General features: G+C 41.6%; 1 protein-coding gene across 14 annotated transcripts in view; it reads right to left on the bottom strand.

Annotated features, from left to right (window-relative positions):
- Positions 1 to 24124, bottom strand: part of MARCH8 (membrane associated ring-CH-type finger 8) — a 376426-nt gene that overhangs the window by 177268 nt on the left and 175034 nt on the right. For 12 of the 14 annotated variants that reach the window (XM_029609208.1, XM_029609210.1, XM_029609205.1 and 9 more), the window contains one exon: positions 11530 to 11580. The exons of the other annotated variants lie outside the window; for them this stretch is intronic. In XM_029609208.1, coding sequence (XP_029465068.1) covers positions 11530 to 11580 — 51 coding nt within the window. The remainder of the gene's footprint in view (positions 1 to 11529; positions 11581 to 24124) is intronic. 14 annotated transcript variants of the gene reach the window in all.

The raw sequence follows: 24124 nt of genomic DNA on the forward strand, positions 1-24124 counted from the left end.
AACCGCCCCACTAGAGCAACCAATAAAGGAACACTTCACGTGCCATCCCTCAAGGAGGCACACCTCACCTCCACGAGGGATCGAGCCCTCTCCATTGCTGGTCCCACCCGATGGAACTCACTACCCACAAACCTCCGACTTGAGCCTTGTACCATCAAATTAAAAAATAAATTAAAAACTTGGCTCTTCAAACAGGCTTACCCAGAATAGATCCCCTGCTTTCAACCCTTTGTTGCATCAGCACTTGATCTGAACCCATGTATAAAGTTATGTTCCATCTTTTACTTGTTAGTTTTACATAGAATGCTGCCCTTGCTTGCCAGTTTTGGCTACTTCCCCTTTTGTTTCTGTAGTCCCATCCCTTGTACCTGTTTGATGTAATTTCCACCTTCAGTTCCAATGTAAACCGGTATGATGTAACTACTAATACTGGTATAAAACAAATAAATAAATAGTGAACACTTCATCCAGGTGGTATGAATATGGACATGGAATGGGATACAGTAATTTGATTCTTATAAATTGGTTATCATATAAGAGACTGTTTTCTTTAAGTACATTATGTACATTATGAATGAAAGGGCTCTGATTATGGTACTTCCTGATTAGCTGTGATTACCATGTGATCAAACTAAATTATCATTCACAAAAACTGTGGCCTATTTTATTGATTTAACATGGTCATATTTTTCTTTTCCACTGCATTTCCCAGGGTGACAAGTGACTTCTCATTTTGAGCTTAGATGAGTATACATTAACCTCTGGTTCCCTGGGTACTAAAGTAATAACTGAAGTATTCCCCCCCCCCCTTTGGAAGTCTTGAATATAGAAAATAATGTTGGGACTGATGGTAGTCAAAAACCCAATTTAAGTTTCTGTGGCGGCCAATGTTCCCTCTAAGGATTGAATTGCTGTAAACAAATGTTTTTGGTTATATTACCCTGTGAGCACTACTTTCTTTGATGCAAAAAGCAACCAATCCTTAAAGAGAACATTGGTTAAGTCCATCCTTTAAAATAATCACCTAATCTACTAACAGCAGTTACAATAAAATATGTGAATGAAAAAATATTTTCTACAAGAACATTCAAAACCATTTTTTTGCATGCAAGTGAAATTAATAAAGAGCAAACTTCTGTTTAAAAAGAAATGAGGTTCATAATACCGTAAAAGCCAGTGATAAGTGCCATCATTTTCACAGCAAGAATTAAAGTTATACATTAACTGGACCTTCAAAATACAGACCCTAAATAAATACAGAACAGAAAGACCATAATTAGAAATATGCCAACAAAAACGGTACTAGAAACCACAAGCCCGAATGTATTATGCAGTGTAACAATACAAAAACAAAATCATTCCTTGCAAAACATCAAGCCATAAAATCAAGAGATAAATCATCATGCATTACATTAAAACCATACTATAATAAAAATAATGTTAAAACAGCCACCAAACATCCAATAATTTAAAGAACTTGCATGAATTTGTTCTAATATTTCTCAAACAACTATTTCAAAACATCTGATGAATAAAACATCCAATTTAAAAATATTCTAATATTTCACAAAAAACAATAAAATATTTCAAAACAAAAACATCAAATTACATTCAATAATTACAACTTTTAAGGATTTAAAAATCTTTTACTTTACATACCTGGGATCTTTTGATTTCCAGTCATTTCGAGATTGTCGTGGATTAGGGAAGGTAGGGAAGGTAGGGCCACACAAACTTTATCTTCTCTCTCACATACACCCTAACTCATTCATTCTCTCTCACAATCCCTCTCTTATATACATGCTCATGCTCTCATATACACTCCCTCTCTCTCACATACACTTAAATCAATCCATAATACTACCCACAATTTTTCCGAGGCCGGTGGAGGCACCGATGGTATCAGTGTTTTCGATAGGCGTCGGGGTGGTATTATACCCGATGACCCTGGAATCGGGTCTGGCATCGATGGATCATGGTCTTCATTGTCCGATGACAGAGGAATTGGGGTCGATGCCAGTGGAGGAACCGATGGTCTCGGAGGCATCAATGGTCCGGAAGGCATGGGCACAGATGGAAGTGCGCCGATAAGGGTGTCTAGTCTTTCGAGTAGTGGAGCCAGCATCACAGGCACTGGGTCAGGCCTCAGCATGGGAGTCAGTGCCGGTGGAGACTGAAATCCTCGGTGCGCTTGGAGGACTGCCTCTTGGACCATCTGGTCCAATTCCTCCTGGAGGGCTGGTGTTGGTAACACAGCTGCCGGGGTTGGAGGCTCCATGGACATTGCCGCAGGGTCCACAGGAATATGTGGAGTCTCGGCTCCTGGCACCGTTGCAGGTGGGGAATGCCTCAGTGTCCCAGATCCAGAGGAGGATGGGGGCTCCTCTCCCCGGGACTTCTTGGTAGGTGGTTCCATCAATGTCGATGGTTTGTCGGTGCCCGTTCCAGAAGATGGGTCTCGTCGATGACGGTGTTTTTCTTGGTACTCGGCCCGGTCCTTCTCCGGCGCAGAGGTCGATGATGTGGAGGCCTTTGAACGAGATAATGCCAGTGATGGCCGTTCACTGGCATCCCGATACTGAGACATCGATGGAGTCGATTACAATGACGGCTTCCGGCTCGGTGCACTTTTGGTCGGTGTAGAGAGAGACGTGCACTTAGTTTTGAAAAGGTGTTCCATTTTTTCTAAGCGGGCGCGGCGGCCTTTCGGTGTAATTTGGGCACAACTGATAAACAAGTGGACGTCGTGGGAAGGCCCCAAGCATAAGACGCAAATGTCATGGGGGTCCGTGATGGACAGTCCTCGGACACTCGAGGCACTTCCGAAAACCAGTCACCATTTTTTGAAAAATAAACGCGGCGAGCGGTTGGTGGATGTCAGGCACCAACAGGAGCACCGTCGGGAACTGACCGCAAAGATTGAGGTAAAAAAACTTACCGGCGGCGGCGGTCGACAGTTGATGGGAGACCCCAGGATGGGGAAAATGTTTTGAAATTTTAAGAAATTCCGTGAGGAAAAATGTTGTGAGAAATTCTCAAAGAGCTCCTGAAAACCGTGAGGCAACTGCTGCGCAGAAAAAAAGAGACTGAAGGGGGACCCCTGCTGGATGCCGGGTTAGTGGCATGCTGGGCATGCTCAGTGTGCCAGTCAAAGTTCTAGAAACTTTGACAAAAGTGTTCCGTGATAGGGCTCCATCCTGATGATGTCACCCATATGTGAGGACTACCATCCTGCTTGTTCTGGGAGAAAGGAGAAAATACTTTTTTTACTCAATGCATAATTAAACACGAATTCAGTGCTAGAGGATGTGGTAAAAGATGTTAGTGTAGCTGGGTTTAAAAAAGGTTTGGACAAGATCCTGGAAGAAAAGTCCATAAACCATTACTAAAGTAAATTTAGAGAAATCCACTGCTTGTCCCTGGGATAAACAGCATGGAATCTACTGAACTTAGGAATTCTGCCAGGTACTTGTGACTTGGCTTGGCCACTGCTGGAAACAGGATGCTGGGCTTGATGGACCTTTGTTCTGACTCAGCATGGAAAAAACCTATGCTCTTATATTGCCAAAGATTGAAGGGAAATTGATTGCTCCTTAATGATATTGACTTAACTTCTTCCTGAAAAAGTTATTTCCTGCATAGGGTGCATCAGTTAATTTGTCATATACATCTTCTCTTAATCCCAAGGCTTTCAGCTATGCTAAACATCTGGCTATTGTAATTATTGCTGATGACCTGGAAGATGTGTCAAATCCATCATAGATTTTTCTTGTTAAATGTTTTGAGCATTTTTCTGCCCCTGCATTTAGTGAAATGATCTCTCCCTACCTTATGATACAGAGTTTTCTGTTTTCTCTATAATATTTTACAAGATGTTAAATAAACTATATCATCTGCACTTGATGTGCTGCTATTCTGGACTATAAAGTTGCAGATTGGACTTTGGAAGAAAAGTCTCTCAACATCTTTCCCAGGTAAAATAGAAGAGTATACTTTTGACTTCTTCACTCTTTTCAAGGCAAACTACTACCAATGAGTCATGTGGTAGATGCACTTTCCTGTAACTAAGATAGTGTTGTACTCTATGCTTTACATCTATGTTCTTTACCACTGGTGATATGGTAAGCGGAGTCTTCAAAATTCTTAACTGAAGATCCTGTAAAGATTTATGGATTGGTATAGCCTTATTTTGTTTAGGAGACTGAATAAATTTCATTACTTCCTGGTGATCTTCCTGTTGGCTGGTCTCCTCTTTCAACTTGAAAGGACTTTTTTTCATCTTTTTTTTTTTTTTTAATAATAGCTGGATAGTACAGATTCTCAGTGGGTGTGTTGCTTCTTATGGGTTCTGATGAAGGTTATGAAAGCAGCTCTGATGACGGCTATATGGACCAATAAGAACATGGTGAACAAGAATTTGAAGACTCCTCCAACAGCTGAATTGGCAACTCATTAGCTTGTAACCTATCTTTTGAAGCAAATGACTGTGAAGATTCTGCTATTTACCTATCTTATTGAGCCTTGGACTGCAGCTCTTTGTAGAATCTCTTCAAGATACATTCTAACACTTCTGGAGTAGTAGTTTCAGCTGGAATATTGCTTAAGTATTTCACTACAAAATCTGATCATAGCTTCTGTACAAATGAATGGCATTCTGCTATCAGTGATAATGGTATTTTTATGGAAGAGTTTGATTCTGTATCAAAACTGATGAATATTCTCCCTCTTTTGTTGATTCCTCAATCTGTGGGGAATGCTTGGCGCCAACCTGTTTTCTGCCCTGAGGAGATGCTGTACTGGTAATATGATGGCACTGATGTGAATATTTGTTGCCATGAACTTTCAACGCTATGTACCTTGGCACCAAGGATGATGGTGATGCAGACCATGCCGATATTGACAGCACTAATGGTTTATCTGTGCTAATAGTTTCTGATGGTGCTGAGCTTTGGTGCTGTTTAGGTTATTTTCATTCTTTTTTTTGGCCTCAGCTCCAGTTCCATAGGGGATCCTTTTCTTTTCCTTATATTGTCATTTTTTTTTTAAATTCTTTTCTTTTCCCTTTTTATGGCTTGGATCCCTTAGGTTCTGGCCCTTTATAGGTTTTCTTTTCAGTTTCCTCAGGAAAAGATAGCACACATTTAAGCTTCTTTTCCCTGCGAGATATGTCCTTTGGGACATCCATCCAGAGTGCTCACAACTGGAGATATCGTGTTCTGGTCCCAGACATCTGAAACATGTATTGTGGAGATCCTGAGTCACCATTTTTGGCAGTGCTTAGGACAGGCCTTAAAAGGGAACTTACCCTTTTTTGAGGACCTATTTGATATGATTATTTTTTTTTTTACATGATGGAAAAGGCAACTGAAAAGGTAATAGTGCAGAAAATATGCCAAAAAGATGATATCTCGAAAAAATTTGCAGTGACAAAGAGAACAAATTCCAATCATTCACAAAGTAGAAGAAAAGGGACTGGAAGGCTTGTGCAGTAACATGGAAAATCCTGTGATGATCAGATAGTTTTCATCTGAGATAGAAAGAGTAAATACCGATATGGACTGACATCACTCACTTGTATCTGCTTGTCAACGGAAAGAGAATTACAATAACTAGATTTATCTGCAATTTTTGTCCAGACAAGACCCTAATGTTCTTTGCAATACCAGCAACTTGGAAAGATGTGAGTAGATTCCTTTGGTGCAGATGGAAGATAGCTTAGCAACTGGATTTCAGGAGAACATTAGGAAGGGAAAGGGAGAGGGAGCAATCTTACTGTTACCCAGTTACAAGTAGGTACATTGAAGCACAAGGAGATATAAAGTGACTAGCCTAAGGTCACAGAGAAAGTCAATGATAGAGCTGGGATTAGAACTGATACACAGGGCAATACAATTAGTAGCCCAAGGTAACACGGAGTCATTAGTAGAGCAAGCATTAAAATAGTTCCCAGGAGTTTTTTTTATTCAGTTCCATGCTCTAACCCCTCAACCATACTTCTACCTTTAAGCTATCATCTGTAGCAAGAATAAACCATAAACTCACAGAAAAGTTTTTGAGTTTGGAAGAACCGGTTCAGTGGCCCAATGATAAGTACCTAACACTACTAAATAGAAATATGGTTTCAATGCCTAGCTCAGAATTCTTAATGTTGACCTTGTCACAGGCTGTAGACCTTCTAATGGACTCTAATCTTCAAAGCAATACCCTCATATTAAAAAATGTACCATTGTGTCCACCTTATTTTTCTAACAGATTATATAGTCCCTCATAAATATGTTTATTCAATTAAAAAAGATAACACTGTAATCTTTCTGATTCAAAACAGATAAAATCAGGCTCATATAGAATCAACTAGTTGGAAGATCTGGGGTGGTAAGCAAAATTAATTAGTACTCATGGACTCTGGAGAGGACCAAGATATTTGTGAGCAGCCAGCCAAAGAACTGTATTGGAAGAAGTTTCAGAATACATTGCATTGGATGAAGTTTCAGAAAATGCAGCATCTTGTTTTATTTATTTATTTATTTATTATTTTTATATACCGACATTCAATCTGAGATATCACATCGGTTTACATTCAGGTACTGTAGGTATTTCCCTATGCCACAGATGATTATGTTGGTAATAGACCTACTTACTGTACGAGATGGGGAAAATACTGGAAATTGTGCATAAAGATATCTTAATAAGGATCAGATGAGAAGGCATTAGAAGACAGGAGAAGCATGATGGCTCTCTGATGAGAGACAGATAAAAAGGCATAAGGAAATATGCCCGGGCATGATTGCTCCCTAATGAATATTAAATAAGGAAGAGTAAGGAAAACGGCCGTGTCTAATGGCTCCCTGATAAAAGCTGGATGAAATTAGTCAGGAAAAAGGAAAATATACACAAAGAGGCTGATGATTGTTAGAAGAAAAGAAATAAGGACAAAGGATGTGTAGGGAAGGCTACTAAAAAAGCAGTATTGAAATCTGCCTTTTTGCACACTAGTTATACATCTAAACCTATCTGCTCTAATCTTGGTAACGCCTGGCATCTGTACACTATCTGTAGTCTGCTGCTGCTATCAGTCAACAACTATTCTCAGAGGGAAGGGAAACAAGTCAGAGTTGGAACTTGTGGATTCCCAATTGGGAAATTATAATAAAAACAAAAACACATCCAGAGAATGAAAACACTGCCATCACAGATCCACGCCTCAGGAAGACTTTCCCTGGCAGGATTCTCTAACACACAACATCCATTCCTACACATCATGCCACCACCCATTAATAGATCCCAGTTATTGTAAAAGCCTCCCAATACAATACAATCCAAAAAACAGACCTATTAGAAATATACAATTACTCTTCATGTTAAGTATCTTTAGATTTCTTCTGAGTAAGACAATATCTACTGACAAATTAAGGCTGGTCTTCTCTTGTATACATTAAGATATAATCTACAGTACATTACCTGGACATTATATGCCTTAGGAGTAGTGAAAGATATATAAGGTCAATTGGCAATTAACTTAAGCCCCTAAGAATGGCTATTGTACCTAGGAAGAGTTTGAGCTTGAGTTTTTATGCTGCTATATTAAAGTACGATTTTATGGATTTCTTTGCTTTTAATTCTTTGTGATGTCTCAAAATGTTCAACTAGATATTACCACTTGTCACCACAACGTAACTTCATCTGTCAATCACATGGCAGCTTTAATTTATCACAACCACTCTATATTCCCCACCATATGAGAAAATTAATCATGTAGGAAGAGGAAGGTTTCATACAACATCTGCAACATGCCACCACGGCCTTGTATACAGAATATTTTTTATAGTAATCATGAACTAGCCTCCCTCCTACCTGTGATTTTTGTATTTTTTTGTTATTTTTTTTATGACATTTTTATGTGAAAACAAGTCTTTCATGTGAAAAAATTCTTGTTGTGTGTTGTGCTTGTATATAAAAAGCTGTATCACTCAGCCTGTCTGAATTCATTTAAACATCTAAAGTCCATCGATATTTCATAATAGGCTGTTAATGCTTCAACCAAGTTCTTAACCTGTCATTCGGGCTTAATAATAAATTCCAAGCCAGCTTAAACTTCTCATTCATTCCTCCCAACGTTTCTATGTGAAGGCAAATCTCTCCATGAAAATTTAATTAAACTGCTCGTGTCTCACTACTTTTGAAACTGACTGCTGATATTACAAATGTTTCTTCAATATTTAATGACGAGTTCCCATTCCGCATACCCTCTCTTTCAGCGTTTTAAATGTGGAGAGTGATTTTTCAGAAAATATTTCACATAAATAATACTAAAAAGACGGCTGTTCAACTTGCATACATTTAAACCTTAAATGCCTTCCACGTCTTTTTTCGCCATTACTTCTGAATATGTATATACTAATGAGTTCCCGATCAACTTAGCTTGCTCTTGTTCATTCCTCCCGACAGCTGTTCAACTTGCATATATTTAAAGCTTAAACGCCTTTTTTCGCTATTACTTCTGAATATATATATACTGATGAATTCCTGATCAACTTAGCTTGCTCTTGTTCATTCCTCCCTGACAAAATAATTTTTCTTCATCAGGGGAGTCTATAATTCTTCTCCTCACTGTCTGGTCACTCTTCTACTGCTCAAACGGCATTGTTCATGGAGAGATTTGCCTTCACATAGAAACGTTGGGAGGAATGAACGAGAAGTTTAAGCTGGCTTGGAATTTATTATTAAGCCCGAATGACAGGTTAAGAACTTGGTTAAAGCATTAACAGCGTTTTATGAAATATCGATGGACTTTAGATGTTTAAATGAATTCAGACAGGCTGAGTGATACAGCTTTTTATATACAAGCACAACACACAACAAGAATTTTTTCACATGAAAGACTTGTTTTCACATAAAAATGTCCAAAAAAATAACAAAAAAATACAAAAATCACAGGTAGGAGGGAGGCTGGTTCATGATTACTATTAAAAATATTCTGTATACAAGGCCGTGGTGGCATGTTGCCAATGTTTTATGAAATCTTCCTCTTCCTACATTATTAATTTTCTCATATGGTGGGGAATATAGAGTGGTTGTAATTCATACAGTAGTCCTCATCAATAGTGGGGATTGATTATATATTGTCAGCTTTAATTTATCAGCACCAGAGACATAAAAATGGACCTGATTCTGTCTGTAATTATAACTTGACTGTGAAACAAAAATGAAGGTTTCTTTAGAAATGATAAGGTCAATAATCAACAAAGCGTAAAACAGATACCTTATCTAGCTAAACACCCTGCTGAATATCCTCAAATAATGTTTTTTGTGTATGTATAGCCAGCTAACATTGAAATCTAACTAGCTATGTTCAAATACCACTGGTTAGATTTCAGAGTTATCTGAGTACATGTTCCTGTATAACGTATTTAATTTAAAAAAATTAATATTCCGCAATAAACTGGCACAGCCATTCTAAACGAATTACAACAAATATATTTAGTTTAACATACAACAAAACTTCATAAATGTCACATAATAAAGCAGTTTCAGAATCTCCCCCCTTCCATAATAAAATTACTCAATCTTACAAGAAAGCAGCCAGAAATAAAATTTGTTACGTTTAAAATTGTCTTTTGCCAGTCCGGATTCTCCACCTGATTAAAACAAATATATGCCCTGCCAGCTGAGCACTTCTTCCTCCCAATCCCCATCAATGTATGTCGAAAGGCCTATAGGCCCAAAAAGCCTTCCCCCCAACCCAATTGCAAATAGTTGCCCTCTCCAAAAGCCCCCCTTCCCCCAACCTCCAGAAACCCCAAACCCCTTGCTACCACAAGGAACATATGTCCAGCAGGGCTATCAAAGGAACAATGGATGTACCAGAAGCTGGACAATTGTTCTGAGCTCCAGCAGCAGAGTGGGGCAGGAGGGTTGGATTGGGTTTACGGAAGACGGGGAAGAGTGAGCTTCTGAAGAAACAACTATTAATTTCCCTTTTGCGATTTCAAGGGTGGGGGGGAGGCTTTTTGGGCTTATAGGACCACTACATTTTTGACATTTTGAGGGGTTTGGGGAAGGGGGATCAGCCAGCTGGGCCAAAATGTATTTTACTGGGGTGGAAAGTTTGGGGATTGGGCCAACAGGCCTGCTCATGTTTTAAACATTGTTTTTTTTTAATTGAATATCGCTGTTTTACCAGGTTTATTCTTGCAGGTAGATTTTAAAAGTGTTGCAAATGCAAAAATGGCCCCATACATGCATATGTGGGGCGTGCAAATTTTAAGAAGCTTAGAAGTACTTGTGTATATACCCGTGCGCGGGTCAAGAACAATGGAGTGGAAAAGCGGCAGGGCATAGGCGTTCCTGGCTGGAGCCAAGAGTTACATGCGTAACTTTGAATTTTAGAAAAGCTGTCCATGGCGCATCGGTGTGTTTTCTGCGTAACTTTACTGCTAGTCCTGATGAGAAAAAGTCAAAGAGCTCAAATTTTAGGGATTTCAGCACAGCATGAGGGTTCAGGGTGGCTTACAGGATGAAAAACCAGAGAGGTCTTCAAGATTGCTGAACTACTATATATACTTGGGAAGGAGGGAGGAAGAGCGAGAGAGAGAGAACTGTAGGAGAAACAATATGGCAATATATATATCTACCACTGTAAGAGGGGCATTTTCAGCTCAGAATGGGTTTGAATTATAAGAACCTTATCCGAACTTTTATTAAACCCAGTTACACTAACAGACATAACTACATTCTCTGGCAATGAATTCCAGAACTTAATTATTCACTGAGTGAAAAAGAATTTTCTACGATTTGTTTTAAATGAGCTATATACTAACTTCATGAAGTGCCCCATAGTCCTTCTACTGTCTGAGAGAATAAATAACCGATTTACATTTAACTGTTCATTCATGCAAGGGTATGTAGCACACCAATGTAACCCCTCCCCAAATCCACCCTGAGTTGAAAGTGTCCCTCTTACAGTGGCAGATACATATACTGTCATATTGTCTTTCCCCCTCTTCGTCTCTGTAAAGACATGGAAAAACTCGTTTTCCCCTTGTGTGAATATAGGTGTGTAAAAGCCGCTAAAGCCCTGGTAGCAATATGTGTGGGACATTTACTCAAGCCGCATCTTAAGATCACATGCACACATATGCACGCAGGAGTATTTTAAAATGATATGGGCACAATATAAAATTGCAGCACATCTCTGCTCACATGCAAATACGTGTGTTTATGGGCGCACATGCGTTCTTTTTAAAATTAGCCAGTTAGAATATAGCTGGTTAAAGTTAACAGCCCTTGCTGACCTGGGAATTATTCACTGAGACTCCTTGAAGATGATATATGTTTAACTCCTTAGATCTGAGTTTGTACTTTAGTAAAATATATTAAGAAGAAATTTAAATAAAGAAAATATTTGTTTTGCCTCAAAACTTACTATAAAAGGTTTCCAGCATAAAATGAATTAATAACATGTAAACATCTAGATGAGCAGTCCACTTTTGCTCCAGGCTGAAAAGTTTGCTGTCTGCATGCACATACTACCTTGGAGATGTTACTGGAACAGCTCACGGAGTGCCCCAAAGTCTTCTCATTCTACAAAAGAAGAGAACAAGAGAAAAGAAAATACAATGTTTACTGGTCTAGACTGCAAGAAGAAAGAGTAAATTGTACCTAGAATTACATTGTATTCTGCATGAGTCACAAAAGGATAAAACAAACACTGCACTGATCCCAAGAGTGAACAAGCCTGGGTTGAAGCTCAAAGGAGAGGATCATCTTGCTGGTGGCTGAAGAAGATCGGTAAGTATTGCTTTGGGAAATTTTAGAACTGAAAAGTTTTGTGGAGAGGTAAACTATGTGGGTATTTTATTTAGTTGTGTGTGTGTGTTAGTGTGTGGTGTGTAAAAAAAAAAAAAGCAGGCTAAAAGGTAGGTAAAGACTTAGGGGTAGATTTTCAAAAAGCGCGCCTTAGTGTACTTTTGTTGGCGCATCAGGCGCAAACAAAAGTACGCTGGATTTTAGTAGATACGCGTGTAGCTGCGCGTATCCGCTAAAATCCTGGATCGGCGCGTACAAGGCTGCCGATTTCGTGTAGCCGGCGCGCGCTGAGCCGCGCAGCCTGCCACCGTTCCCTCCGAGGCCGCTCCGAAATCGGAGCGGCCTCAGAGGGAACTTGCTTTCACCCTCCCCTCACCTTCCCCTCCCTTCCTCTATCTAACCCACCCCCCTGGCCCTATCTAGACCCCCCCTTACCTTTGTCGGGGGATTTACGCCTCCCGGAGGGAGAAGTAAATCCCCGCACGCCAGCGGGCCTCTAGCGCGCCGAGACGGGACCTGGGGGCGGTTCCAGAGGGCGCGGCCACGCCCCTGGACCGAAACCACGCCCCGGGCCCGCCCCCGAAACGCCGTGTCCCGCCCCGAAAACGCCGTGCCGAGTGGCCCCACCCCTGACACGCCCCCCTCGAAAAACCCCGGGACTTACGCGAGTCCCGGGGCTCTGCGCGCGCCGGTAGGCCTATGTAAAATAGGCGCACTGGCGCGCAAGGCCCTGCTCGCGTAAATCCGGGCGGATTTACGCGAGCAGGGCTCTTAAAATCCGCCCCTTAGAGTTTGTGTATTTGTTAAAAAGAGAAAACGGAATATCTCCTAATAGCTCCTGAAAACAACACTCTTTCAAAGCCACCAACCCTCCTCCTTCAAACCACCCATGTAAGAGATCTAGGAGCCATCTTAGATAACCGTCTCAACCTCAAACCATTCATTAACCGAACTACCAAAGACTGCTTCCACAAATTACATATTCTGAAAAGAATAAAACCTCTCTTCCACGCACATGACTTTAGATCAATCCTGCAAGCAATAATCTTCTCCAAATTAGATTATTGCAATTCTCTACTACTAGGCCTCCCAGCTTCCTACACCAAGCCTCTGCAGATGGTCCAGAACACAGCAGCCAGAATCCTTACAAACTCCAGGAAAATCGTACACATCTCTCCCATCCTCAAAGACCTTCATTGGTTACCGATCCACTTCAGAATTATTTATAAAACCATCATGATGATCTACAAGAACATCCACCAATACACTCAACTCGACCTACAAATCCCTTTTAAAAAACACACATCCGCCAGACCCATCAGGGAACACTACAAAGAATCACTTCAGGTTCCACATGCTAAAACCTTCCAACATAAATCCTACAGTTCTAGAGCTCTCTCATCAGCAGGTCCAACCCTTTGGAACTCTATCCCACCGGACTTAAGACAAGAACCATGCATTCATACTTTCAGGAAAAGACTAAAAACTTGGCTTTTTAAAAAAGCTTTCCCAGAACTGGATTAAATTCTCCACACTTCAACCCATCAACACATCTTTTGCTTATAACATTATACATATTTATTAATTTGGAAACAGTTGGCTGAAATGTAAATATTCTCTTTTTTAATTCCCTCCCCCTTTCTGGTCCTAGTTATTATTCCCTGTTTTTTGTAACTTTCTCACGTCCTAATTATTGTTTTAATATTTTTTAAGTTTCACACTATATTTAATGTTGAATTGGGAAATGTTTATCACTATGTTACTCCCTGCCTCCACACACATGTTAATTGTAAACCGGGTTGATGTGATTCTTATCATGAAACTCGGTATAATAAAAATAATAAATAAATAAAATAAATAAATAAATAACAAAATGGTAGGAAAAAGCTTAGAGTTTGTGTGTATAAGCACAAATGCTCATAATCTGGGTAATAAAATTCCAAATCTGCAAGCTTTAATGGTGGAGGCAGACTTGGATATTGTTGTTATTACAGAGACACGGATAAGTTTGTCTCTTGATTGGGATATAGCCATACCAGGCTATAACCTATTGAGGAAGGACAGAAAAGGAGGAGTAGCAGCTCTCTATGTCAAGAATAATATCCAAGCATTTGGAATACAAAGGTATTTGGGGAAAGGATGATGTACAGGCATCCTACTCAAACAGAGGAATCGGACAGAAATCTAGCCGAAAACATCCTAAAGGTGGGAAGGAAAGGCAAAATGTTGCTTGTTAGTGACTAGAGTATCCCTTCTACAGAATCTGCAAGAGTAAAGATTGTGGATGCCTTTCAAGAGGCTCTGTTTAGGAAAATGGTGATGGAACCCATGAGGGGAAAAGCAACACAGGACCAGGTACTCACAATAATTATAATGCTCAGATACAAGCCCACTTGAGCATCGGCGATCATCTGATGGTGTGATAGAGAGAAGTCAGACAAAGATAAAGATCTCGGATTTCAAAAAACGAACTTTGGTAAAATGGGAATGTACCTTGAAAAGGAACTAGAAGGCTGGGGGAGAAGATGGGTGAAGTGGAACAACAGTGCATCAAACTGAAAGGAGCTATAACAGTGTAAGAAAAATATATAAAAGTAAAAGAACTAGGAAACTGATGTGGTTCTCCTAGCAGGTGGCTGAAAAAATAAAGGCTAAGAGATCAGCATTCAAAAAGTATAAAGAAACTCAAAAAGAGAAACACAAGGAGGAATATCTGGAGAAGCTGAACGAGACAAGGAAAGAAAGCAAGACAGCAAAATCTCAGCTGGAAGAGAGATTGCCAATGAGGTAAAGTGAAGTGACAAAAACTTTTTCAGATATAGCAGATAAAGGAGAAAGGCCAAATGAGGTATTGTAAGATTGAAAGGAGATATGGAATAGTGGGTGGAGAAAGATGAAGAAATAGCAAAAATATTAAATAATTCAATTCAGTGTTCATTAAAGACGACCTTGGAGAAGGATTGTTGCTGGTTGGCAAGAGTAACAATGTGGGTGGGATAGGTACCACCCCATTTACAGAGGAGAGTGTTTGTGGAACTAGCAAAACTGAAAGTAGATAAGGCTGTAGGGCCAGATGAGTTGCATCCCAGGATACTAAATGAGCTCAGAGATGTCCTGGTAGGTCCACTGAAGGACCTATTCAATAGAACTTTGGAGTCAGGGGTGGTGCTGCAAGATTAGAGAAGCACAGTTGTGGTCCTGTTTCACGAAAATTGTAGCAGGGAGGAAGCTGGAAACTATAAGTCAGCTAGCCTTATATGTTGGATGCTTGGAAAATTAATGGAGACTCTGGTAAGGAAAGGATAATCAACTATCTGTAATCTAGTGGGTTGATGAATCCAAGGCGATAAGCTTTTACCAAAGGAAGGAGCTATCAAATGAATTAGATTTTTTTGATTGGGTGACTAGAAAATTAGATTAAGGACGAGCACGTGATGTGATTTACCTGGATTTCATCAAAGTTTTTGATATGACCTTGCAAAGGAGTCTCATGAACAAAATGAAAAGCCTGGGAGTGGATCCCAAGATGGTAGAATAGTTTAGAAATTGGTTGTCAGATGACTGCAAGTTGTAGTAAATGGAACCTCTTGAAAAAAGAAGTCATAAGTGGAGTGCCTCAAGGATCGGTTCTGGGACCAGTTCTGTTCAATATCTTTGTGAGTGATACTGTGTAAGGGTTAGAAGAAAAAGTTTGCCTCTTTGAAGATGATACTAAGATCTGCAACAAATCAGACATACCTGAAGAAGTAGAGAAAATGAGAAGCAATCTAAGAAAACTCAAGGAGTGGTCAAAAGTTTGGCAACTGGGATTCAATGCCAAGAAGTGCAGAGTCATGCATTTGGAGTGCAGAAATCCAAAGGAGCTTTATGTGATGAAGGGCGAAAGACTGATATGCATGGACAAGGAAAGAGACCTCAGGGTGATAATGTCTGACGATCTAAAGGCAGCAAAGCAATGTGACAAGGCCTGAGGGATGCTGGGCTGCATAGAAAGAGGCATAACCATTAGGAAAATGATAATGCCTTGTACAGATCTTTGATGAGGCTTCACCTAACGCAGGGATGCTCAAACCGGTACTATGGCCCCCCCCTCTCAGTGGGTTTTCATGTAATGTATGCAAATAAATCACATGCATATTCATTAGGGATATCCTCAAAACCTAACTGGCTGAGGGGGCCTGTAGGACCGGTTTGAGCACCCCTGACCTAGAGTGCTATGATCAGTTCTTGAGACTGTACCTCAAAAAGGATAGAGAGAGGATAGTAGTGGTCCAGAGAAATGCAATCAAAATGGTGTGGGGTCTGCATCAAAAGCCATAAGAGATGAGATGTATACCCTGGAAGAGAGGAGAGACAGGGGAGATATGATACAGGCTTTTAAATTCCTGAAAGGAATTAATGATGCACAGGAATCAAACCATTTCTAATGGAAAGAAAGCTATAGAACTGAGGGTCATGAAATGAAACTCTAAGGGGGTCGACTCAGGAACATCATCTGGAAATATTTCTTCATAGAAAGGGTGGTGGATGCATGGAATGCCCTCCCGGAATAGGTGGCAAAGACAAGAACAGTAATGGAATTCAAAAAGGCATGGGATAAACACAGAGGATCTCTTGAGGCTAAAGGATGGAAAGGAAGAAAAGTGTAACCTATGTTAACTGGGGTAACCTGCACAGAGTGGCAGTTACTACCCATAAGAGAATGCATGGGGATAATCTGCACAGAGTGGAAGATACACTTAAAAAAAAAAATTGCTGGGCAGACTGGAGGGACCACTTGTGACTTTTTATGCTGACGCTTATTATGTCACCAGATTGACAAATTGAAGAGTAGCAAATTGCCTGAACAAGATGGCATACATCCCAGGGTTCTGAAAGAATTAAAAAATGAAATTTCAGATCTATTATTAGTAATTTATAGCCTATCAATAAAATCATTAATTGTACGTGAAGACTGGAAAATGGCCAACATAACCTCAATATTTAAAAAGGGCTACGGTGGTGATCTGGGAAACTATAGACCGGTGAGCATGACTTCAATGCCAGGAAAAATCATGAAAACTATTGTAAAGAACAAATTCGCAGAATATATAGATAGACATAGTGTAATGGGACACAGCCAGCATGAATTTACACAAGGGAAGTAACATAGTATTGAAAGCAGAAAAAGGCCAAATAGTTCATCATGTCTGCCCAGCAAATTTCTTAAGGAAGTAACTGCTGCTCCATGCAGGTAATCCCCAAGCATTATGTTAACCCATTATGGCCCAAATTTTTTTAAGAAGCTATCCTCTACTTAGGATACTGGGACAAAATGGGTTAAGGTTAGTAATATTAACAATGAAAATCAAGCATTGTGAAACCCATATTAAAACTATTGCTATCAACATTTTTTCAGGGTGAAAGCCTTCGTGATAATTCAGGCAATGCTGCTTGTACGTCCAATGCTTTTGGACTTGGCTGTAGAAACAGTCCTGCACTTTTCCCTTAGGTCTGTATACCAGTACCCTGCAACATAAAAATCAGGGCTCTGACTTTTTCTCCCCACCGTCAAAGCAGAGAGCGATGCTGCAGATGCATCAAAATCATGAAAGCTAATTGGTTAAGGGTAGTAATCCCCATGCCTTCTATTCGGAGAAGTAGCTGCCGTTCTATGCAAGTTACCCCCATGCATGCTTTTCATTTCCACTTCTAGCCTTTAGGGATCCACATTGTTTATTCCATGCCCTTTTTTTTTAATTCATTTACTGTTTCTGTCTTCACCACTTCTTCCAGAAGGGCAATCCAGGCATCCACCACCCTCTCTGTGAAGAAATACTTCCTGATGTTGGTTCTGAATCATTCCCCCCTCCCCCCCTGGATTTTCATTTCGTGACCCCTAGTTCTACTGCTTGCTTTCCCAATGAAAAAGTTAGAGTATTCTGCATCATTAAAACTTTTCAGATATCTGAAGATGTGTATCATATCTCCCCCTGCACCTCCTCTTTCAGATCCTTCAGCCTCTCCTCATAGGATCCGAATATGTACACCCTGGAGGAGAGGAGGTGCAGGGGAAATAGGATACAGACCTTCAAACACCTGAAAGGTTTTAATGATATGCGATCCTTGAACCTTTTCTGTTGGAAAAAGTCTTGCCTCATAAATCCACTACATTTTTTTTAAAGGAGTTAATAAATATTGGGTAAAGGTGAGCCAGTAGATTTAGTGTATTTGAATTTTCAGAAGGTGTTTGACAAAGTCCTCCATGAAAGACTCCTAAGAAAATTAAAAAATCATGGGTTAAGAAGCATTGTCCTTTTGTGGACTGCAAACTGGCTAAAAGATCAGAAACCGAGAGTAGGATTAAATGGTCAGTTTTCTCAGTGGAGAAAAGTAAACAGTGGAGTGCCTCAGGGATCTGTACTTGGACCAGGGCTTTTTAATATATTTATAAATGATTCGGAAAGGGGAACAATAAGTGAGGTGATCAAATTTGCAGATGACACAAAATTATTTTGAGTTGCTAAATCACAAGCAGATTGTGATAAATTACAGGAGGACCTTATGAGACTGGCAGACTGGGCATCCAAATGGCAAATGAAATTTAATGTGGACAAGTGCTAAGTGATGCACATAGGGAAGAGTAATCCACATTGTATGGTACGATAAGACCTGGTCTTGAGCATCGGTATTAAAAAAAAAGAATTTAAATAAATAAATTGTAGTTACATATTAGGTTCCATATTAGTTGTTACCACCTACAAAAAAGATTTGGGCATCATAGTGATCAACACATTGAAATCATCAGCTCAGTGTGCTGCAGCAGTCAAAAAAGCAAAGAGAATGTTAGGAATTATTAGGAAAGGCATGGTAATTAAAATGAAGAATGTCATAGTACCTCTGTATCGCTCCATGATGAGACCGCATATTGAGTATTGTGTGCAAGTCTGGTCCACACATCTCAAAAAAGATATAATTACACTTGAAAAGGTTCAGAGAAGGGCAACCAAAATGATAAAGGGGATGAAATGGCTTCCCTATAAGGAAAGGCTAGAGGATAGGGCTGTTCAGCTTGGAGAAACGATGGCTGAGGGGGGATATGACAGAGGTCTATAAAATCATGAGCCATGGAGTATGAGCTATCTTATCCAGGACTCCAGTGATGAAGGTGACACAGAGGGCTCCTCCAACTGAGGTTTCAGTGGAGTAGCCTGGTCCATTGCATCTGATCAACTAGATGCCACTGCAATAGAGTGTGATGATGAATAGCCCCTAATATGGAACCCCCTAATTTGGGGTTCTGATGATGGCACACCTATAGGTGAGTGTGGGACTCCCGTCTGTGGAATCACAGGAGCAAGAATTGGAGAGGGCTGGTATGTTCCATCTGCATTTTTTGAGAGAGAGGTAAAAAAAAACCTCCTCACTAACCCCGCAATTTGGTCAAGTGACACTTGTCTTCTCTGGCCTGGAGTAGGTGGAGGAATATCCTCTTCCAACACCAAAACAGGTGCTGGAATTAGAACAAGTGGTCTGTCTGAGGAAAGCAGAACTATTAAACACACAGGATCTGCTGATTGCAGATTTTCAGCTAGTAATCTTAGAGGCATTAGCATTCTATTGGAGGAGATAAGGGTAACCTCATACCTGCCTCCGCAGATCTTGGATGACTAGTATATTGCTGTGTAAGCACACTGCTTGTTCCAAGGAAGCAGAAGGCACAAGGGAGTTGAATGCCTTGACACTCCAGATGACCATGAACCCTTCAAAGTATGTTTTTCTACTGCCCCAGGAAGGGGGAGAATTCAAAGAATGAATCAGTGATCAGCCAATTATGTCATGGAATGAAATGTGTTGAGTGCATCAATGCCTGCATCAGGTACACTTGTGCATCGTGCCAGGCGTGTTCACTGTTGCTTTGTCAAAGGCCAGATACATTGTACCAGTATCCATTGAATGAGTTGGTGAAGTGTGCATCAGCACATAGTGCACTGGGCTCCTGGATTCACTGTGCGTTGGGGGTATTGTGCATCAGGTTCCTGGATGTACTGTGTTTCAGGTGCATCGATGTATCATTCTTCTAGTGCTTTGGTACACCATTTCGAGTACATTGAGAGCTCATGCATCAGATGAAGCTTCGTAGTATTGTGGGCTGCCAGCACCAAAGAGGGACTCTGATGGTGCCAGTGCTGATGCACCATGATGTATTTTTTGGACATAGGCTGGGCAGACTCCAGGGAATGCCACCATTTTTGCTTCAAAGGAAAGTGTCCAGCTGAACTCGACTCCATGGCCTCAGCTGGAGCATTTGGAGGAGTTTTGAAAGAATTGTTATTCAAGACTTTTCCTGAGGAAACAGACCACACTGCACTGCAGGCGAAAGATCTATTGTGACTCGGAACAGATTTATGCAGTTCTTCCATGCATAAGGCCCTGGAGCGCTGTGAACTTGGGGACATTTGTCCATAGGCTTCACAATTTTTCTGGTCATGGTCAGGTCCCAGACAGAAATAGCAGAACTCATGGCTGTTGGTGAGCAACATCATCTTGCCATATGGACTGTCCACTCACTGTAGTAGACTTTTTCTTCTGGCCTTTTTAAGTAAACCACCTCAGTAATTCTTTTTTTATAGCACTGAAAAGTGCTTTTGTGTGGATGCAGAAGCAGCGAGGCAAGTAAAACGAGAAGTACAAAGCAAAAAATTAAAAAGATGAAGCACACATCTGGGCTTCAGTTCAGACAAAAAGTAACTGAGGTGGCTCACAAGGCAAATCCCACACATGCTCAGTAGAGCTAAAAGCTCTACAAGCTTGAAGAGAAATCCACTCACTGTCACCGGATGACATCACCCATATGCAATGGCTAATTCAGCCTGCTTCTTAACAGAAAATGATTAATTAAAATTGCAGGCACAATTCTTTTCAGTGAGTGCATAGTGTATGACATTATAATCTCTTAATATTAAGTGCACTACTGTGATTTCTGAAAATTTTTTAAAATTAGATTCCATGTCTGATACAATCCATTTTATTTTATTATAGATAGAATATTTCCACAGGAATTAATTGTTGCAGTTATGATAAGGAGAAATTACTACTTACCTGATAATTTCCTTTTTCTTAGTACAGACAGGTGAAGCCAAAATCAGTGGGTTATGCACCTCTACCAGCAGATGGAGAAGGAGCAAAGTCGACATTACAGTATATATACTCCTGCAGTGACATCAGCCTGCCAGTATTCTCTGCAAAAGCCAACTGTGAACACACTAGCAAAAACTTGATTATTAAAAGATAACCATTCGAGCACTCAGCAAAACAAGAAAACACTGAGCTCAGATAAGGAGTGTAATAACATTAATCTAGGGACTGGATTGACACTTACCAGTACACAGCCATGCAGCAGGACCATAGCACAACATTCAGCAGCCAAGGATGGGAAGTTGGATTCACCTATCTGTAACTAAGGTTAAGGAAATTATCAGGAAAGTAGTAATTTCTCCTTTCTTATCATACATTGGCCCGTGGGCCAATCAAAACCACATGTGCAAAGGTTGTGTCCTCCTGGGCCGGCACATCCAAGCAATAATGCCTGAAAAAGGTGTTTAAGGAAGGCCACAATGTAGCACGGCGAATGTCGACGGTAGACAACAATCTAACTTCTGCCCATGATGTTGCCTGAGCCCTAGTGGAATGAGCCCTAACCTGACCAGGCAACGGTTGCTCAACATCCATATATGTGGCTGTGATTATCTCCTTAATCCAACGGGTTATTGTAGCCCGCGACGCCAGCTCACCTTGTTTACTCCCACCATGGAGAATAAACAACCGATCCGTCTTCTGAGAGGCTCAGAAACCTCTAAATATCTCAAGATATTCCATTTGACATCCAAAGGCCGTAACAGGTGATATTCCTTCGCATCTTTTGTCCTGCCAGAGACGGCAGGGAAAAGCAGAGTTGCTTACCTAGGTGTTCTCCTAGGATAGCAGGATATTAGTCCTCACAGATGGGGTGACATCATTAGATGGAGCCTGGTGCGGAAACTTTTGTCAAAGTTTCTAGAAACTATCCACGTGGCCAAACGGGGTCCCTCTTTAGTCTCGTATCTTAGCAAAAAAGATGAACGAAAAAAAAAAATAACAAACTGATGGAGAACCCAAATCCGTGGGGTGGTGGGAGGGTTTTCTGAGGACTAACATCTTGCTGTCCTAGAACATCTATTACAGGGAAGCAACTCTGTTTTCTCCTAGGACAAGCAGGAAGGTAGTCCTCACAGATGGCTGTGAGGACTACCTATAGGCTGCCCCCAGCCTATAGGCTGGGGGCAGCCTATAGGTAGTCTGTTATTGCTGGGGGCAGCCTATAGGCTGCCCCCAGCAATAACAGAACCTGCAGCACTTAACCATGTGCCAACATGCACAACAACCGAGGTGCTGAGGGTGAAAACGGGAGGCAGTGCAAACCAGACACTGTGCCCTAGGTAGGGAGAGTTGGGTTTTCACGCTTGGAACAGATTATGAAGGACAGACTAGCCAAAGGTACTATCATGTCGACCATCCTTGTCCAAACAGTAATGGGTGCGAACGTGTGCAGGGAGCTCCACGTCGCAGCCTTACAGATCTCAGTGACGGGGACTGCACGGAAGTGCGCCACCAACACTGCCATGGCTCTGAGTGCATCTTGATGTGGCCTCCGAGCGGAAGGCCCACCTGCTCGTAGCAGAAGAATATACAGTCCGCCAACCAGTTGGACAGGGTCTGCTTGCCCACCGCAATGCCAAGTCTGTTTTTGTCCAAGTTGATGAAGAGCTGCATGGACTGCCTGTGGGCTGTCATGCACTCAAGATAAAAGGCAAGAGCACGCTTGTAGTCCAGGCTGTGCAGAGCCCATTCACCCTAGTGGAAATGGAGCCTCGGAAATAAGGTGGGCAAGACAATGGACTGATTGAGATGGAAATCAGCACTACCTTAGGCAGGAACTTAGGGTGAGTGCGTATAACCACCCTGTCGTGAAAGAATTTCGTGTAGGCTAGGTATGTCACTAATGCCTGAAGCTCAATGACCCTGCGACCGGAGGTGACTACAACCAGGAAATGACTTTCCAGGTGAGATGTTTAAGCTCGCAGGAGCGCATAGGCTCAAAAGGAGGATGCATGAGCTGTGCTAGTACCACATTGAGGTCCCAGGACACAACAGGAGGAAGCAGAGGGAGCTTTAGCTGTAATAGGCCCACCAAGGGCTGCAAGGAAATAGGTGTACCACTTATCCCCTGGTGATAAGCACTGATAGCACTCAGGTGAACCCTGATCAAGGTGGACTGTCGCCCAGACTCTAAGAGGGACCACAAATAGTCCAATAGTTGCAGAGCGGGGCATGAGAAAGGGTCTAGGCCTTTTGCCTCACACCAGATGGAGAACCTCCTCCACTTCAACTGGTAATACTTCCTAGTGGAACACTTTTGGGAAGCCACCAGTACCTGCGACACGCTATCAGAGAGGTGAGGGACTGTAAGACTACCTTTTCAATATCCAGGCAGTGACGGCCAGTAACCGGAGGTTAGGGTAGAGTAATCCGCCCGGATCCTGCGAGATCATGTCGAGGGAGGTGTCCAGCCATTGGGACTCCCATATCGACAGGTCACGCAGGATCTGGAACCAGACTTGTCATGGCCAGTATGGGGCAACTAGAATCATGGTGCCCCTGTCCTGCTGGAGCTTCACGAGAGTCTTCCCCACCAGCAGGAGCGGAGAATATACGTACAGTAAGCCCTTGCCCCAAAATTGGGCAAAGGCATGTAATGCTGGTTTCCCGTCCTCCCTGTACAGGAAGCAGAAGTGGGTCACTTTGTAATTCCGTAGGGAGGCAAAAACATCCATATCCAGAATGCTTCACAGACAGAAGATGCTGTCTGCATCTGTCGGGTTGAGTGTACACTCGTGGGGGGTGGCATGTCAGACTCAGGCAGTCGGCCACCACATTGTCCTTCCCTGCAAGGAAAACTGCTCTCAAGAGTATATCCATGGACAGGACCCAGACCCAAATCTGTGCAGCCTCCTTGCAGAGCAGGAAGGAGCCCTCCCTGCTTGTTTATGTACCACACTGTGACTTGGTTGTCAGTCTGGATCAGAATCACTTTGTGGGCCAGGTGATCCTGGAATGCCGAAAGGGCATACCGGATTGCACGCAGCTCCAGGAAGTTGATTTGACAACTCACTTCCTGCTCCGACCACATGCCCTGCGTGTGGAGACTGCCCACATGAACTCCCCAACCCAGGGTGGAGGCGTCTGTGGTCAATGCCACTTGGGGGGGGGGGGGGGGTGGCGTTTGGAAGAGAAGACCCTT

Source organism: Rhinatrema bivittatum, chromosome 7 (assembly GCF_901001135.1).
Source record: "Rhinatrema bivittatum chromosome 7, aRhiBiv1.1, whole genome shotgun sequence".
Taxonomy (NCBI): domain Eukaryota; kingdom Metazoa; phylum Chordata; class Amphibia; order Gymnophiona; family Rhinatrematidae; genus Rhinatrema; species Rhinatrema bivittatum.